The sequence below is a fragment of the Heteronotia binoei genome, chromosome 21 (genome assembly GCF_032191835.1).
Source record: "Heteronotia binoei isolate CCM8104 ecotype False Entrance Well chromosome 21, APGP_CSIRO_Hbin_v1, whole genome shotgun sequence".
Lineage (NCBI taxonomy): Eukaryota > Metazoa > Chordata > Lepidosauria > Squamata > Gekkonidae > Heteronotia > Heteronotia binoei.
Window position 1 is genome coordinate 160,930,721 of NC_083243.1, and position 14,209 is coordinate 160,944,929.

Sequence of the window (14,209 nt, forward strand, 5' to 3'; positions counted from 1 at the left end):
ACCTATTTTTCCCCCTGTCATACGTCTAAAAGTAGTGTAAGAAGGGAATGATTTACATCAAGAAAGTGGGAGCTGAGGAAAAGGTAAAATTTCCCCTACTATACGGCTATTGCTTCAGTCAAATTCAAATGCCTTGAGCTTGGTTTAAAATAAAAGCATAAACCATCAGGATATATGATCGTGAAGTCTGTCCCCTTTGTTATTTACCATTATATGGGCAGAGCATCAATGGGAGCAAACAGGCACTCCTAAAAGATCCCTGAGAGGAGCAGGCCTCAAAGCTGAGCTATCAGGTGGAAACACAAAGCTTTCTCCTTCTGTCTCTCTAACTTCAAAAACTGCCAGTCTGTTGTTTCTGCTGTATGACTGCCTTTCCTCTCAGTTAAAGGGGTGTCAGTTTCACTAAACTCTCAGGTATAAGTAATTTAAATAGAAGATAATGACTCTCAACCATCAGGAGTCCATCTCCTAACATTTAGCATCCATTAATCAAGCATCAACTGACCATACCACCAACCTGCTTAACAAAGGAAGGGTTAGCGACTCCGTAATGGCTTAAACCATGATACCAGGAGGACTGGATTCTGTAGTTACCCATGCAAGTATCCTAGGTTCCAGGGAAGGGCAGTAATACAATATGAATTAGCATTGCCATTTGAAGCATCAAGATAACACATTAAATATTAGAGCAGTAGCTTGAGACATAACCATGCAGAAATGACCACCATGCCACTGAGTAGTAGATATAATAAGGTTCAGTATACGCTACCGACTATTTACCTATCCCAGTAATTCCTGATTTTTGACATTGAAAGAGAAAGCCCTAACAATGAACTATAAAGTTTGGGCTGATATTCACACTGGGTGGGGAAAGGGGGGGAGTTTCACAATGGCTAAGTACAAGGAAACAAGCAGTTGAAGATAAGTTTGTATGTTGGTTCATGTTAGTATCTTCCCAGATATTTTAACTATAATCAATCTAAAAGAATGCCAAAAAAAAAAAAAAATCACACTACATGAGTCTTATTTCTCTGCCCTCATTCAAGTTGAACAAAATCTTACATGGCTGTGAATTATTGCCTCAGCAATTAATCATACTAAGTTCATAGCCAAAGTACACACCTACAACTTCAGTGAATTAAAAACAGGCAGGAAATGAAACTCAGGGTGGATCATTAGCCTTGTGATTTCTGTACTCTAGAGGAAGTTATTGTACTGTAGAGGAAGCTTCTTCCCAGGCTACATGCTGGAGCCTGTCTGTCTGCAGCAGCAGCTACTTACTTGAGCGTCTGTGGCCGTATCTTCTTTCCAAACTTATGGTCAGCAAGTGCACTTTCAATGTCCTCGTGAATCATCTCTGCCTGGAACACAAAACTGAGTTGGTCTGAGGAATGGAAATAGATTGTGGTAGAATGGATACAAATGTAAAAATGCTTGTGATCACGCTGCCTTACAACAAGGATTCCATATAGAATGTATGCTTCCACTGCTCCTGCATATGTATGCAAAAGCCAAGCACACAGGTGTGGCTTAATAGGAAATGTTTCCTTCAGACCACCACTTGGCGAGGGTTGAAAGCATTTCTATGTCTTCTTATACTGTGTGATTACAATGCTGTTCACATTATCATTCAATTTTGTATTCCTCATCTTAATGCAGTGTTCGTTTCATGTCCTATACTGCATGATTACATTTTATTTCTCTTTCTGTATTCTGTAATCTGCCTTGAGTCTCATTAGACATGTAAACTATAAATAAACGATAATGATAATAATGATATCACAGAGTACCTCTTCTGATTCTGAGAAGGGCTTCTGTGAAGCTCAGAAAATTAGTAGCGTGAACAAATTTTAGGTGTGAATGACAAAGACAGTTCCACTGGTCAGGAAATCCATGTTTCTGTTTGAAATAATTTCTCTTGAAGGTGAATTCTTAACAATGCCAAGTTATGAAATTAGTTTTTCAAGTAGCTGAGTTGGAGAATACTGAACAGAGAAGATCTGTTTGTGGAAGCCACCTACTGACTGATGACTGTATCATGAATCAGCCTTCCTCACTCTAATCCCTTGATCAGTTTAGCACAGAGGTCCCCAGCATGGTGCTCCTGGATGCCTTGATGCCTGCTGACATCTTTCCTGACATTCTTTAGAAAGAGGGTGCGGCCAAATGGGGCTTTTGCCCAGCATATTGGCCACTGAAATTTGTTTGGCTCTCTGGGGCTCGTGTGGGGAAAGGCGGTCCCGAAGGTAGACAGGTCCCAAGCCATATAGGGCTTTAAAGGTCATAACCAGCACTTTGAACCGGGCTTGGAACACTACAGGCAACCGGTGCAGCATCTCCAGTGCAGGTTGGATGTGCACCCGTAAAGGCAGCTCCAATATCAACCTGGCCTCAGCATTCTGCACCAGTTGCAGCTTCCGGGTCTGAGTCAAAGGCAGCCCCATGTAGAGGAGGTTACAGTAGTCTATTCTCGAGGTGACCATTGCATAAATTACTGTAGCCAAGTCGCTGTGTTCCAGGTATGGAGCCAACTGTCTTATCTGCCTAAGACGATAGAATGGAGATCTGGCAGTGGCTGCCACCTGGGCCTCCATAGGTAATGAAAGCTCCAGGAGAACCCCTAAACTCTTGACCCTCAAAGCTGGTGCTAAAGGCACCCCATCAATGGTTGGTAAAGGGATCTCTCTTCCCAGGCTGCCTCAGCTTAGGTACAGATCCTCCATCTTTGCTGGATTCAATTTCACTTGACTTTGTCTGAGCCATTTCACAGCGGCTTGTAATGCCCGATCCAGATTTTCTGGGATGCAGTCAGCCTGGCTGCCCATCAGGAGGTAGAGCTGGGTGTCATTCGCATATTGGTGACATCCCAACCCATAGCTCCAGACAATCTGGGTGAGGGGGCGCATGTAAATTTCAATTAGTGTTGGGGAGAGAACCACCCCGAGGCACCCCACACCCTAGTGGATGTCTTCGAGACTACTTCTCCCCCACTGCCACTCTCTGTCCTCGACCTTGGAGAAAAGAGGTAAGCCGCTGTAGGGCAGACCCCTGAATCCCCGTGTCAGCAAGGCAGTGCAACAGCAGCTGGTGGTCGACTGTATCAAAGGCAGCCGACAGATCTAATAACAGCAACACTGCCGATCTGCCTTGATCCAGATGTCTTAGGAGATTGGCCAAGAGGGCAACCAGTACCGTCTCCATCCCATGTCCTGGGCGAAAGCTGGACTGAAATGGGTCTAATGCAGAAGTGTCATTCAAAAACCCCTGCAGCTGTGCTGCCACTGCCCTCTCAATGATTTTGCCCAAAAAGGGCAAGTTTGACACCAGTCGATAGTTGGCCAATTCGACCGGGTCTAAGGATGGTTTTTTAAGAAGTGGGTGAACCACTGCTTCCTTGAGGGGCATAGGGAAGGTCCCTTCTGTCAAGGATCTATTAATGAAGTGGCACCAATAATTCTGTCTGGCACACCCTTATCAGCTAGGACGGACATGGGTATAGATCACAAGTAGTCAGACGCACAGAACAGAGGACCTTGTCAACTTCCCTCAGACCAAGTGGAGCAAAATGGTCCAGTGTTGGAACATGTGACGGGCTCGGGGTCTCGAGTTCACGTACTGTATCTAAATTGACGGGGAGGTCCCTGCGAAGTGTCAAGACCTTATCTGCGAAATAATCAGCAAAAGCCTCACAGCCTATATCCAATTCCCTATCATTTGGCTTGCTCTGCGGCAAGTTTGTAAGTGACCGAATCGTACTAAATAATTGCGCCGAGCAAGAATTCGCAGACGCAATCTGGGCTGTGAAGTAAGCCTTCTTTGCAGCTTTGATTGCCATCTCATAGGACTTCATAAACAGCCCATAACTGTTTATGTCATCCAACATATTATCATCACTCTGTCCTCTCTCAGCACATATTAGTAACCCAAGCAGGGAGCATATGGCTGTAGAGGCGCTCCCTCCACTATTTTTACCCCTAGCAAACTATCCCAGCTGCAAGTGCAACCCTTCAGCATGCAGGAGGTAGAGAATTATATAGATGGAAAAGGGTGCGTTCTGCCTCAGACAATATTAGGAACCACCAGGTAGAAAGGCTTACTGGAATCCCTATATAACACAAGCAATAAATAGACCTGCTGTTTCATCACTGAAAGGACCCTAAGAGAAGGGGGAAACTACTCTGAGGATTCAACCCTTTGATGCATACCCTCAAAGCTCGTTCCATAAACATCTGAGATGCTTTCAGCAGGGGAAGTCAACTGATCTTTTTGGATTTAAAGGAACTTGAGGAGAGGTGGATTTGAGTACCTTCAAATAAAAATTCTCCTTGATCATTTCAGGGGTAGGTGCAGGGCTGTCTTAATGCATGGGCCTGATGGGCACTTGCCCTTGGGCCCCATGAGCATAGGGGCCCCATACTAATCTGTGTATGATGCAGTACTAATAACCAGGTATTGATAGTTTGTGAAAATGGAAAACCTGGAAACAATCTTCTTCACAATTCTTTGGAATGACATGCTAGAAAGAATGAACAAAACAAGCAAGGTCCTGCAGTCAAAGGATGTGGACATCCTTGTTGCCACAAATCTTCTTGAGTCTATGAAAATCTATCTTTGGGAAACTAGAGATAAATTTAGTGAATATGAATTCAAAGCCAGGAGTATGTGTCCAGATACAGATTACAGTGATGAGAAAAAACGGGAACGAAAACCAAGTGTGCGTCTTACTAGATATGATGGATCATCATCAGCAGAAGAGGTACTTCTCAGTAAAAGCGAAAAGTTCAAGGTAGAAACTTTCCTCCCTGTTCTGGACACTCTAATCTTTGAACTGACAAAACGTGCAGAAGCTTATTCACAGACTGGAAATCTGTTTTCTTTCTTCAGTGAATTGAAAACCATTGCTCCTGATGCACTGAAGAAAAAGTGTGAACATCTGGCTAATATGTATCACAAAGACCTTAATTATGATGACCTTTTAAATGAATGTGAGCATCTCAAGCACTACGTGGCTCTTGATGAAAATTGTGAGACTCCCCTGCATTGTACAGAAAAATAATTTCCGACAATTTGAAATCTGTTTTCCCGAATGTTGAAACTGCACTCAGAGTATTCATGTGCATGATGGTGACCAACTATACAGAAGAACGTTCTTTTTCAAGACTGAAACTTATAAAAAAATAGCTTTGTAGTACAATGGGGCAGCATCGTTTGAACTGGCTTTCACTCAGGTACATGGAAAATGACATCCTGAAGACCATTGACTTCAAGCTAATAATAAAGCAATTTTCTGCTAAGAAATGCCGCAAATGCTTGTTATAATAAGAAATTTGTATTAATTTCATACTGTGACATCTAGTCTGTACGGCTTACTGAGTATTATGGTGTTTTTCAAGCCTCGTGTATTGTTCAAATGTTTATCATGTTGATTAGCTGTTGCTGCACAGCATGTTTTTAATGTTTCAACACTGATTTTGCTGGAAGAGCCAATAAAATAAGTATAGATTTAATTTTATCAGCCATTTACATATTTATTCCTGTGAGTAGTTGTCGTAGGGGCCCAGTACACTGCTTTGCCTGGGGCCCATAATACTGTTAAGACGGTCCTGGGTAGGTGGGCTCAGCTTCCCTTCATCAAAGAAAGGGCTGTGACTGAGAAAGAAATTATCCTTCACATGTGCAGCAGAAATTCCACAGCTGCAAATACATTGGAAGTAACAATCAAATAAGTGATGGCAGAGTTAAAGCTCATATATCTCCCTCCCTCCATTTTACCCTCATGATAACTGTGAGATAGGTAAGACTGAGGGAGTAACTGGCCAAAGATCACCTATCCAGCTTCATAGTGCAGTGTAGATAATTTGAACCTGGGTCTTCCTGGTGTAGATATGGTGTTGCATGCTCCCACATCATGCTGACATTTTTAATGCCCAATCCAATGCAGCTAAATCCTCTTGTTTTCTTCATCAGCAAAGATTAGGCCCTCTCAGTTTACCTCTACTTCATCACAGTTAAAGAAGTGGATGTCAGGCTTGTGCTGCTCTGAGTCTTGACACACCAACAGGAGTATGGAGGGGTAGCGCATCTGATTCAGCACAGTTTGGCAGAGCTGGACTGTTGGCAGAAGGAAGTCCTCTAACTCTTCCTGAAACATACCATAAGAGAGGATGTCATGGCACCAATGTTCAAAACTGGGTTTTAGTAACAGATGGCTATTTATTCATCCTAATTGCTTCAGACAGTAGACAAGAAATACAATGCCATTTGGTTCCTCCATTTTATTCTAAATCCACCACAAGTTACACTAGTTTGAAGGCCAAATCACCCTTTTTTGTGGAGTAGGTGCAATCAGATATCCAACATTTTTCTTCAGACTAAAACCTGTGTAGAGCCCTGAACTGTATGGGGACTGTGCTAGGGTTGCCAGTCTCCAGGTGGTGGCTGGAGATCTCCCATTATTACAATTGATCTCCAGATGACAGAAATCAGTTCCCCTGCTTTAGAAGATAGACTGTATGGCATTATATTTCACTGAGGTTCCCCTTGCCCCAAACTCCACCCACCACAGGTTCCACCTCCAAAATCTCCAGGAACTTTCCAACCCAGACCTGGCCACCCTAGCTGTGACATTGATTATTCTGTTTTCCTTACCAAAAATAGCCCCCTGAAGTTGCTATTTACTGTAGGGTGGAGAAGAAAGACAGGTTGGTACAATGAAAATATCGTTCTCCATAGTATCGCAGCTTTGCGGAGGGGTGACTTTGAAAGAGGAAGTAGGCTTCCCAGCCTCCCACTGGGGATGGGGGTTCCCCTGCCCCCAGGGAGCTTTGTCATGCCAAATGTTCCCAGCATGATGACATCACTTCTGAGTGATGTCATCACATTGGATACGTCGTGCGGGGGACACTGTAGCAATTTGGATAAAAACTCTATGGCATCATAGAGTTTTTACCCAAATTGCTAGTCATGTCCAGCTTGATGACATCATTTCCATGAGAAGATTCCCTCCACCAGAAGCCAGGTAAGATTTGGCAACCCTAAGAGGATATAACTTTGGCAGAAGAAATGAACCACCTTGCTTCTGCTAGCATCACAGCCCAAATCCCATTTAAGGCCTTTTTATTCTGCTTCAGTGCTTTTTGTTTTTGGGGTGGGGGAACAATGTGGAGTTAATGTGTATTTTGATTCTCATAGAGGCAGAAAGAAACTGGCTGACACAAATATACTTTTGGGGCATTTTTTGGTAGAAGAAAATGGAAAGGAGGAAGCAAAGAGGGAATCAAAGCCTTCTTGCACTACCTTCTCTCTCTGATATAACTCTAAAACTGTTTTAAAGACTGTTTTGGAACTGTTTTGACAGACAAACATATTGTCCAATAGGAGAAATATCCGATCTGCAAAAGCTTTACATGCTGGGTGAGGATCTGATTATACATGTGATTCATTCCTGCCTCTCCAGGGATGGGCATGACTTCTGTTCCTCCCCACCTCCATATTTTCATCTTACCTTAACAGAAGTTCTATATTATATTATTGCTTCTTCTCTAAGCCTTTTCTTTCCTCATATCCCTGTGGGTTTCTGGTCTTTTCTGTTGTTATATATCTTGTGATTATCATTAAAATCCTTCAAACAAAATATATTACAGCCAGACTACAAATCTGGTCAAAGTCTCTTGGTGTTAATGCAAGTAAGTTTTCCTGACAGGCACAAAATGCTTCTTGCAGAGAATAGTGTGTTTCCATTAATGACTAATTTTTACTTGGTGGTTTGATTAGATCAGCCCTTCTCCATTAATGCACGCACACAAATTAAACAGGGACTGTTCTTCATGTACACAGTGAAATCAGTCAGAACTTCTGCCTTTGTTGTGGTTACTTTTAGCATCCATTCCATCCACCTTCTCTCCCATGCAGAAACCTGTTGTAATTATTCAGCTAACTGGGAAACAGCAGGCAGGGCTGGTGCGTGGGAGTAGGCCAACTAGGCAGCTGCCTAGGGGCACCACAGGCCTAGGGGTGCCAAGAGGCCCCCCTCTCCCACTGTGTCTGGTGCTGCTAACTTCCTGACCTTGCAGAGGCTTGCAAATCCTTGCCCCTCTGACCTCGTCAAAGCTCCCTGTCCTCACCGCTGCCACACACCCCGGCTTCGACAAAGTCGGGGGAGGCAGCGTGGCAGCGAATGCACTCAGAGCTGGCGGCTCTGAGTGTGCCTGCTGTCTTCAACCTCGTCAAGGCTTCAGTGAGGTTGGGGGTGGGGAGCGAGTGCCTGCTGACCTCCCACCCTTGCCAAGGCTTTGCAAGCCTCTGCGAGGTCAGGGGGGTGCCCGGCCTGCTCCCATTTCAAAGCTACCTGCTGTTAGGCCCAGTGCTGGGGTTTCCAGTGCCCCAGGCTGAAATCTGCCTCCCGCCCCCTCATGTCATCAGGCCATGCGCAGCGTGCGCAGTCTCACCCATTCTCGGCTCTCTCCTGCTTCAAAGCATGGCCTGATGACATGAGGGGGCGGGGAGCAGATTTCGGCCCAGGGCGCTGGAAACCTAAGCTTGCCAATCCCCAGGTCCCAGCAGGGGTTCTTTAGCTTTCCCAGGCTCCTTTCCGCCCCCAGTTGGCGGGGGGAAGCCGCACCCCCAGAGGACCATGTGCCTTTCCACCTCCAGAGGCTTCAGTCTCCGATTGAAAGGCTTCCTCTTGGGATGGTGTGTCTGTGTTACTTTGAAGAAGTTGGCAGCAACTCGTGAGTAGAGAGGCCAATCCCTCACTTCAGGGTTGCCAGAAATGGGGGGGGGGAGGGAAACGTCTGCTGAGCACTTCATTATTCCCTATGTGGAGATCGATTCTCATAGGGGATAATGGGGAATTGATCTGGAGGTTTTGGGGGCTCTGGGGAAGCTGTTTTTTGATGTAGAGGCACCAAATTTTCAGCATAGTATCTAGTGCCTCCCCCTAAAGTAACCCCCAAGTTTCAAAACGATTGGTCCAGGGGGTCCAATTTTATGAGCCCCAAAAGAAGGTGCCCCTATCCTTCATTATTTCCTACGGAAGGAAGACATTTAAAAAGGTGTGCTGTCCCTTTAAATGTGATGGCCAGAACTTTCTTGGAGTTCAATTATGCTTGTCACACCCTTGTTCCTGGCTCCGCCCCAATGTCTCCTGGCTCCACTTCCAAAGTCTTCTAGCTCCACCCCCAAAGTCCCCAGATATTTCTTGAATTGGACTTGGCAACCCTATGGAAACCCCAGCATCGGGCCTGAAGCAGGTAGTAATGGAATTAAAAGTTTGCATGCATTCAGTAGCCACCTATCTCCACCTAAAGGAAGAGGCTTGCTGCCAATGTTCCCTCTAAGCTGCAGAGTCTTGTGAGCAAAAATTCTACTTTGTGAGCTACTGGCATTAAAGTTGTGAGCTACTGCATAAATTAGTGTGCTCTGGGGCCATTTTTCCTGAGCTAAGACAAAAATGCGCAAGTTGGAGGCTAAAAATCTGTGAGCTAGCTCATGCTAACTCAGCTTAGAGGGAACACTGCTTGCTGCTAACCTGGGTTTCGCAGTCCAGCAGTCGAATGGACTTGTCGTTCACTTGCAACAGCATCTCTTGTGCCCAGATCTTCTCTTTGGAGTTAAGTTGCTTGAGTTTCCTAATGGCATCATCCACCGTTACAATGGCCTCGCTTTTGTCCATGATGAAGGTTGCTAAGTGCTGGAATGGGGAAACACACAGTGGGATAATGACAACAACAACCACCAGAAGGAGGAGGAGGAGGCCATACACCAACTTAATTTGTGTGACTTGTTTCAAGCAATCACACTCATGTTGCACCTGCCTGTATGGTAGATTCGGAAAAGAGCAGCACTAGAATATATTCGCGTAATTATGTAACCAAATTTCTTTTGAAGCAGTGCATACATAGCAGAGAAATATGTTTCATTTTCCTAAGCTCTCCTGTGATTTTTTTTTTTGTTTCATCACTACATGCAAACAGCTAACATTGTATGAGGCTTTCATTTATTTTCATTTATTTGTCACTGAATGCACATTTGGCAACACTGGCTCTGATTAGTATATATTGGTTTCATTCACACAGTCCACTTTTTAGGTGTATACTTTGAAATACTCAGGTACTCACCTAAAAATGTAATATCTAAAATGGCCCAGTACAAAACTCAGAAATGCACGTTTGCATTGAGGCCAGAGCTGGAAATATAGCTGTCTTCAGGCAGTAGAAAGCCAGCCAGGCATGACTATACTTGCTGTTTTCCTGCTCAGCCCTAACGTGTTCCCCAGTACAGAAAACATTCAGCAGTTACAACCTATCATGATCTCTGCATCTCATGGCTTGCATGAATGGACTGCTCTTGTATAGTTCGGAATGAGAATAACATTGTGAACAAGCAGCAGTGCATGGCACAGCAAAGAGATAGACATATAAGCGGAAGGGAAAACATTCCGCAGGTAGTAGTTCTATGCCTTTCCAGCCAGTGATTCAAAGTGTATTTTTCCCTAACTTGTTTCTGCTTGCTGATACTATCAGTCTGAAGCAGCTGTTTTTCCTTGGCTCAGTAAAAAATCATGCAATGGCTCCTTCTGTGGTTTTAGAAGCCAGCAGAGGGAAGCATGAAGCAAATGTAACAGAGCATGTTTGCTTCCCATTATAATTACCATGGTATCCACTGCACAGAGCAGTGATTTCTATATTAGTCTTTAGACCTTTTATACTCTTTTCTGGGGATTCATCTCAGGGAAGTCCAAGAAAGTCTAAGACTAGTGAGCATCACACACACCTCCTTGTAGCATGCTTCAAGGCCACTGGAGCACAATAGAGACGGATACTCTTTTTTATTTCTATTGTTAAAATAAAAAACCTAAAAGCAAAAATCATATTCTTGCCTTCCAGAAAGTGTAAGACCTAAAATGAATGCTGTGTAGTAATGAAAGGTTGTTTGCATGCCTGTAATGTGAGAACAATGTACAAGAGTGACCCACTCATGAAACTAGGTGAGCTGCCAGTCCCACAGCTATCGCTTTATTTTGATCAAAGTTCAAGGGGAACTATTAGCTCACAGATGAACTATCTTAATTAGGAGAGATCATACTGTACTCTAGCTGCTGCAGGGAGTAAAGTCTTCTCTCGAGGGGTGCAACTGCAATCATTACTTGTTCGTAGAGGACATACCTAGTGTTTGGTTTCTAAAGACCAAGAAGCCAGGATCAAGCATTCCTAGAAATGAAGCCATTCTGTCCTGCATATTAAGTATGAGAAAATATGCAATTCTCTTGTTCACACAACACTCTTACAGATCAAGGCTGTTAAGGTTGTACTACACAATTTTTCTGAATATACAGAAAGGCCTTCTGCCCTTTCTTTCCCAAATGTCAGCATTCTACTTTAGTCCCTCATTTTCCCATTCCAACAACAGGATGTAAAAACTACGGATTGGTTTAAGATGAAGTCAGTGGAGGATGCAGACGGAGAAGGGTTGCAGAGAGATTCTGTGACAAAGTCCCATTAGATGGAGTGACTTTCTAAAGCATTGTCTGGAAGCAATGGAACAGAGGGAAAGGCAGGACTCTGGGAAGCAACATTAACTGGGCTATTTTGCTGTTCCAAAGAAAATGCCTGTCCATTTTTCTGGAATCCAGTTGAAGGGATATATATACAACTTTTTGAGGTAAAATAACCCTCAAATCCAGAAAGAAAAAAAACCACCCAAAACTATATACTCTAAAAATAAAAATCTTGGGAGACATTAAGAGGACAAAGAAGGTACAATGATCAAGAAACATTATCACCATCACCAACATATTATGGGTTGTCCCAGGCAGCATGATTATAAAGATACTACCAGACGGAACAATGTAGCAGCCCTGTGGTGCAGAGTGGTAAAGCTGCAGTACTGCTGTCGAGCTCTCTGCTCACTACCTGAGTTCGATCCTGGCGGAAGCTGGGTTCAGAAAGCTGGCTCAAGGTTCACTCAGCCTTCCATCCTTCCGAGATCGGTAAAATGAGTACCCAGCTCGCTGGGGAGAAAGTGTAGATGACTGGGGAAGGCAATGGCAAACCACCCAGTAAAAAGTCTGCCTGTGAAAACGTTGTGATGCGGTGTCACCCCAGAGTCGCAAACGACTGGCGCTTGCACAGGGGACTACCTTTACCTTCTTTTAAGATGTAACAAAGGTCTTATGTAAATGGTGTGTCAGCAACAGTATTTCTAATTGATGTATTTGTTGCTCATTTGTATAAGTGTTTCTAACTCACCTGTACATGGTACTGTGATGTTTCATGCATAATGATGTTGGAGTTGGAGTATTTCTTCCTTTGCTCTGTCAAAAAAAAAAAACAGGAAAGAAGACAAGGCTTAGTTTTTATGGCAGTTAACTGGCACAGTAAGGGTAAAATGTGATATTATCTCAGCAAGCACCTGGTAGAACACATGCTTTGTATGCCAAATATCCCTAATTCCATCCTTCGTATCAGTTGAAGGATCTCAAGTAGCAGATGTTAGAAAGTCATGGTTGGGAACATCTAGTTCAGTCTTATAAGAAGACTCAGAGTAACTCATGCATGGCTGCTAACAGCAGCAGTCTTCACTCTTGTTCAGAAGAGAATCCTGCTGTTCCTCGCTTTTCTCCAGACTGCAACACAAATGAGAGCTCTAAGGAGGGCATTTGAGTACTTTTGGGTATACTTCTTACAAGAAAGTCTGGGGTGATTGCCCCTGACAAGCTGGCAAATGTACCAGTGAATACCTGTCTGCAAAGCATTTTGACCAGATGACCGTGACAATAACCACTTTCTTGGTTACTTGCAGCACACCTTTGGGCCATGAAGCTGGGGACAGTTGCAAAGAACAGACTAGATATAGATTAACTGGTCTGGCTCAGGAGACTGGCTCCAGATGGAATCTATTTTGGATTGGAGATTCTGAGAATCTGGACAGTAACTCTTTAAAATTCCTGAAATAAGAGGTAACAACAAAACCTAAGCATCTAAAGCACTGCTGGCAGAAAGCTCATGTTGATCAGATGGACCATGCCATAGAACTCATTGAGAAACCTATGAGGTGATAGTGGTGAACAGAGAGGCTTCCTCTGTTACCTTTGGCTTAGATACAGCATAGACTTTCCATGGGCAGAAGGATTTCTGCCAGTGGAATGCAACTTGTTCACTTCTCCCATCCTGAGATATATGTACCCAGAAATACTGATCCTTCCCCAGCATCAGCATTTCAGGGGACATTTTAGGCTGCAGCTGGAGGGAAGAGTCACACTCTGAAGGAAGAAATCCTTCCAGGAAATGCTATGCTGGATCCAAGTCCTTGCATCTGCTGAATCACATTTAGGTCTGTGCACAATTTGATGACTCCTAAAATTGAGTCAACTGTTTACAGGGATTTGGTGATAAGCTGACATTTTTGCAAGATTCTTTGCAGACAAACAGTGAAGTTTAAAACTTCAAACAGTTATACTGGTCTAAATCCACTGAAGTGAACTCAAGGATTGCACTGGAAATCTGAATGCAAGCCTGAATGCAGATCAGGCAGCAAGAGGTGGTAGCTCCATCTAGTCATATTGTGATGGATAAATTCAGATTGATCCTCCAGACAGATGTAAACAGGATTCTTGGGGACGTGAAAATGACCACCTGCAAGCTGGATCCTTGTCCCCTACAGCTGATAAAATCTGGGGGCTCTGTTGGTTGCAATAATAAAGTGTTCCCTGACAAAAGGCCTAGGACCCATATACCTGAAAGACCGTTTCTCCTTTTATGAGCCTATACGCCAGTTAATTATCTTTATTCCAATTCTTGCTTTCCATCCTTCTTTATAGGCGAATGAAAACTGTGGGAGTCCATGTCAGGGCTTTTCCATGGATAGCTGTGGGCAAGGCTTTTTTTGTAGCAGGAACTCCTTTGCATATTAGGCCACACCTCCCTGATGTAGCCAATCCTCCAAGAGCTTACAGGGCTTTTAGTACAGGGCCTACTGTAAGCTCCAGAAGGACTGGCTACATCAGGGGTATGTGGCCGAATATACAAAGGAGTTCCTGCTACAAAAAAAGCCCTGGTTGTGGGGATGTTGCTGGATGTCTAGGCTGTACCATTGTTTTCTGCCTTTCATAAACTGTGTAAAGAGACTCTGTTGAGCTTTCAATTAAATGTTACTGTATTGCTTTCCTCTTCTTACACTGCTCAGTTTTATAGTCTGAAGTCTTAAAATT

The 14,209-nt window shown here is 43.8% G+C and overlaps 1 protein-coding gene across 1 annotated transcript in view; it reads right to left on the bottom strand.

Moving 5' to 3' along the window:
- EPS8L2 (EPS8 like 2) overlaps nucleotides 1-14,209 on the bottom strand; it is a 177,258-nt gene that overhangs the window by 57,497 nt on the left and 105,552 nt on the right. The window contains exons 4-7 of the mRNA XM_060262683.1: nucleotides 12,249-12,313; nucleotides 9,530-9,691; nucleotides 5,993-6,142; nucleotides 1,282-1,361 (exon numbers count right to left, since the gene is read on the bottom strand). Of these exons, the coding sequence (XP_060118666.1) occupies nucleotides 1,282-1,361; nucleotides 5,993-6,142; nucleotides 9,530-9,691; nucleotides 12,249-12,313 (457 nt within the window). The remainder of the gene's footprint in view (nucleotides 1-1,281; nucleotides 1,362-5,992; nucleotides 6,143-9,529; nucleotides 9,692-12,248; nucleotides 12,314-14,209) is intronic.